General features: G+C 56.9%; 1 protein-coding gene across 1 annotated transcript in view; it reads left to right on the top strand.

The window, feature by feature from the left end:
* Positions 1-1,835, top strand: part of CDH23 (cadherin-related 23) — a gene marked incomplete at both ends in the record, with an annotated part of 127,246 nt that overhangs the window by 94,459 nt on the left and 30,952 nt on the right. The window contains 2 exons of the mRNA XM_010294518.1: positions 682-746; positions 1,304-1,541. Of these exons, the coding sequence (XP_010292820.1) occupies positions 682-746; positions 1,304-1,541 (303 nt within the window). The remainder of the gene's footprint in view (positions 1-681; positions 747-1,303; positions 1,542-1,835) is intronic.

Below are 1,835 nucleotides of genomic sequence, written 5' to 3'. Positions count from 1 at the left end.
TCGGCCGCGCTGTGGCGGGGAGCCGGCACTGCACGCCCGTGCCGCAGCATCCCGAGGGCATCGGTGCATCGGGTGGGATTGCAGCAGATTGCAACCCCCAGAAGGGCCGTCCGGCGGGAGCCGCTTGTGGAAAGCAAGGTCTAAATTCCTTCCCTTGCCTTTAGCCTGTGTTTTAGCCTGGAGGAGTTTTGAAGCAGGCTAGGTTTTTTTATTTCTCTCCCCATGCCATCAGCCCTGAATGTGCAGGGACGGGTAAGAGCTGTGTATGCAGGGTCCTGGCTCTTGGTTTCACCGGGCCAGGATGGGTAGCCTGCAAGAATTGTCCAGTGAGACCTTTATTTCACGTGCGCTTCCCGGATCAGCTTAGTATGTCAGGGCAAGTACATACACGTCAAATTTTCCACGCCAAAGTTTTCGGGAGTGATGCTGAGAGCTGTTGATGGAGGGCTGTTATCCAGAGCAGCAGCGAGTCAGGGACGCACAGGATAACCCAGGTGGGCACAGGCGGCCCCAGCCCCGCATCTCTCAGGTGATACGTGGCCGCGCACGATGTCTGCGCTGATGCCAGCCCGCTGGCGCCAGGGTGGAAGGAGGTAAAGAGGAGGTAACGGATTCAGCAGCGTGGGTAACGCAGCGTTCCCGTAAGTACCTTCATTTATTAATTAACTTTTATTTTTTCAGGCAACTGACAATGACGTGGGCACATACGGGAAAGTCGGTTATTTTTTCAGCGATGACCCCGACCGGTAAGTGTGACTGAACCACCAGCATGACTTTGGTTCTTCAAATTCCTCTTCTAGCCTCACTGAGAAGTCACGTGGCAATTAAGGACATTCGTTATGTCCTACCTGTGAGATACCCCATGAAAACCCCACTACGTTGTCTCCCAAAGGGGTGAGTTAACTTCAGCACATGCCTGATGCTCAGCGTGTTTAACCACTTTGCTGAATCAGGACCTGCAGGCACCAGCGGTGCTTGGGACCGATAAATGCACCTGCCAGCAAGTTGTTGGCCCTGGAGCATCGCATGAGGTCCAGTCGTGGTGGGCAGCTGGGGGAGGAATGTGGGCTGCCCAGCAGAAGGGATCTGGGGGCCTCTGAGCCCACTTGCTCTGCCTGTAGAGTAGCGCTGAGGGTTTCTATCGCACCACCTGTGCCGAGCTCTTGAAGGTGCTCTGGGACCAAATATCCCTCAGCAGAAATATCCCTTCACCCACTGTGATGCTAGCTGTGAGGCTGCTGCCACCCCACCTCTCCATCTCCAGCATCACCAGGGCTTTCCCCCTCCTTTCCGATCCCCTCAGTTTCTCGCTGGACAAGGACACGGGCGTAATCCTCCTGACAGCTCGGCTGGACTTCGAGACCACGCAGCGCTACACCCTGACTGTCATTGCCCGGGACGGTGGCGGGGAGGAGACGACAGGGCGCGTCAGGATCAATGTCCTCGATGTCAACGACAATGTCCCCACCTTCCAGAAGGAGGCATACCTGGGGGCCCTGCGGGAGAACGAGCCCTCCGTCACCCAGGTCGTCCGGCTCCGGGTGAGCGACCAGAGCGGCTCTGCTTGGGATGCGTGGTGGGGAGACGGGAACAGGTTAGGTCTCCATCCATCCCTGCTGCTGTTCCTCCCCCGTTCCTCATAAAAATGCTTTGGGCTTTACTGCAAAGTGCAGCTGGGTGCGGTGCTGCTGCCGTCGGCTGCCTCCTTCCTCCTCTCCTATAAGTCCTGTGCCTATACGGCATCCCCAGGACCTGGGGCTTCTCCCAGGGCACAGGTGCTGCCCCTGTATCACCTTGCTAACAGAATCACAGAATCATTAAGGTTGGAAAAGACC

Source organism: Phaethon lepturus, unplaced genomic scaffold (genome assembly GCF_000687285.1).
Source record: "Phaethon lepturus isolate BGI_N335 unplaced genomic scaffold, ASM68728v1 scaffold24189, whole genome shotgun sequence".
NCBI lineage: Eukaryota > Metazoa > Chordata > Aves > Phaethontiformes > Phaethontidae > Phaethon > Phaethon lepturus.
The sequence above is the reverse complement of the archived record's forward strand: the minus strand, read 5'-3'. Positions and strand labels throughout refer to the sequence as shown.